Source organism: Triticum dicoccoides, chromosome 5B (genome assembly GCF_002162155.2).
Source record: "Triticum dicoccoides isolate Atlit2015 ecotype Zavitan chromosome 5B, WEW_v2.0, whole genome shotgun sequence".
Taxonomy (NCBI): Eukaryota; Viridiplantae; Streptophyta; class Magnoliopsida; order Poales; family Poaceae; genus Triticum; species Triticum dicoccoides.
The window spans coordinates 168,722,254-168,724,709 of NC_041389.1; the positions used below are offsets into that span (position 1 = coordinate 168,722,254).

Genomic DNA, 2,456 nt, shown 5'->3' on the forward strand with positions numbered 1-2,456 from the left:
TATTGAACTAAATAGAGAGAGCTTTGCTCCTTGTACCTCCTCCTATAGGATGAGGCTCTTCCAAGGAAGAATAATCTCTCAAGATTACCAAGGCCTCCTAAGGGAGAAGGATCCCCATCATAGGGTCAACAAGACCTCCTATGGGAGAAGAATCTCTTGAGACCATCAAGCCCCAGCTCCATAGGATTTGGGAAGAACAACCCTTGCTTCTCTTTTGCCTTTGTTGACCTTATATTCTTGTCGACCTCATGTGTCTGGATATCTAGTGGACGTGTAATTTGGACTTTCGTCTGAGTGTTCCTTGTTGTGATTTGCGTGTTCCTCTTGATTTCCCCTCCAAGTTGTGAAAGACCAGGCCACCTAGGGTTCCTACCCTACATCACTGCTTGCATACCATCATTCCAAATAAGCACAGGGGTATTTCTGTCTTTGATGAAATACAACTAACCATACAGGAACTTTTTAGTGAAATTGATATGGACATCATCATAATGGGAGGTTGGAGTACACAGACACAAAGGAGTGATATATCTTCAGAAATGCAACTCAGAATATCAGTAGTTGCATGTATTGCCTCAAAGAAGGTCTGAAGTTATCTTGTCTTAGAATGAAACAACCCGAGGCAACCATATTCACACTTGGATTACTAATAACTTAAATTAGCTTTGATTATATACCACAATGTGTTGGCCAAGAGAGGAGATTGGGTAATTGTATTTTTTTTTACTCCTTTTGACTTTTATATTTATTTTTTATCTGTAAGTATTTCTTATATATAATGAACTATTTGGTCTACAGTTCAGGGCTTAAAAAATAAACATTTAGCAAACACAAAAACAAACATGCTTCTTATAATCCAAGTGTCCCTAGCGGAAGGCAGACACACGAACCCCAGAAAAAAAGATCAAGACAGCAAAATCACCTCATCCACATGCGGAGGAGGAGCCTCTCGCCAGTCGCGCCACCTCACAATGCCCCGAAACCTCTTCCGAGTTATCCTATGGCAGAGGCAGACAAATCCTATCCTCCTCCCTCACACACTACACCATTCACATCTTTTTCCCTCTCCTCTCCGGGGTACTGGCACAGGAACCAGCTTCTTTTTTCTCTTTGTTTCTCCCTCTGTCTCCGTGACCAGCAATGGCCTTGGAGACATGCCTCAGGGGCTGGGCCCTGTACGCGCCCCAGGCTGGCATCAGGGAACGGCTTAGCAGTGGCAGCTACGCGCCATCCCGGCCAAGGACCGCCGCCCCCGCCGTCGTCTCGCCGTCCCCATACAAGTCCGCTCTGGTTGCGGCACGGCGGCCGTCTCGCTTCGTCTGCAAGTGCAAGAACGTCGTCGACGAAGGTACATCGCTACCCTTACCCCTCTCTCTAGGCTTGGTGAACAATAAAGGAGCACATGGTGAGAATGGTCTTAATAATGGCGCATGCAGTGATTGTGGCTGACGAGAAGAATTGGGATAACATGGTGATCGCGTGCGAGTCGCCGGTGCTGGTGGAGTTCTGGGCGCCGTGGTGCGGGCCGTGCCGGATGATTGCCCCGGTGATCGACGAACTGGCAAAGGACTACGTGGGGAAGATCAAGTGCTGCAAGGTGAACACGGACGACTGCCCAAACATCGCATCCACCTACGGCATCCGGAGCATCCCCACCGTGCTCATGTTCAAGGACGGCGAGAAGAAGGAGAGCGTCATCGGCGCCGTCCCGAAGACAACCCTCTGCACCATAATCGACAAGTACATCGGCAGCTAATTAATCATTCTTAATTAGCGATTAATCGAGGACGCACACACCTTTACTGTTCTGTTCGCCAGACAGCATATATGTATGTATATGATGCGCGTATACGATCCACCGACCAGTTGTGACTTGTACTATTCTTAATTCTGATGCAAATCAAAACTGATTTATTCGGGCACGTCAGTATACATGCACATCCTTTCTGTAGCAAAGGACAAAAGATTCTGATATATACTATAAGAGCAAGTGATTAATTTTCGAAAATACTAAGCCCACACGTGCGGGCTGAGACCACTTGCCCGAACGCCCTGTCTGCCGTTAGATGCGCTGCATCAATCTTAAAGCAGGACGCACATCCACGTCAGCAGTAGCGGTCGTGCGGGCTGTTTGGGTCCTCGCCCGAATGCTGTCCTCTCCTCGCTCGCTCACTCCTACCCTTATCGTTGACCCCCACCCCCACCCCCACACACACGCGGAGCGAGTGAGCAGACGGAGAGAGAGGATCCCGACGATTGAGACGGAAGATTCCGGCTCCGTGAGGTGGCCGACGTCCTCGCCGGCAACCGCGATGGCACAATTCCCCTTCACCCCCACCACAGCGGGCCCCTCCCCCAATACTCCTCACTTTCTTCTCCCCCTTTCCATCGCCCAAGGTTATCAGAATCGAGATTCTGTTGTACGATTCTACGACTTTACGATCCAAACTAACCCC

At 49.1% G+C, this 2,456-nt stretch overlaps 1 protein-coding gene across 1 annotated transcript; it reads left to right on the forward strand.

The window, feature by feature from the left end:
• Positions 1-1,034: 1,034 nt before the first annotated feature.
• LOC119307987 (thioredoxin M-type, chloroplastic) lies at positions 1,035-1,932 on the forward strand. Its single transcript, XM_037584103.1, has 2 exons — positions 1,035-1,348; positions 1,437-1,932. The coding sequence occupies exons 1-2, from the start codon at positions 1,141-1,143 to the stop codon at positions 1,754-1,756; spliced, it is 528 nt and encodes a 175-aa protein (XP_037440000.1). The 5' UTR covers positions 1,035-1,140; the 3' UTR covers positions 1,757-1,932.
• The last annotated feature ends 524 nt before the right edge of the window (positions 1,933-2,456 follow it).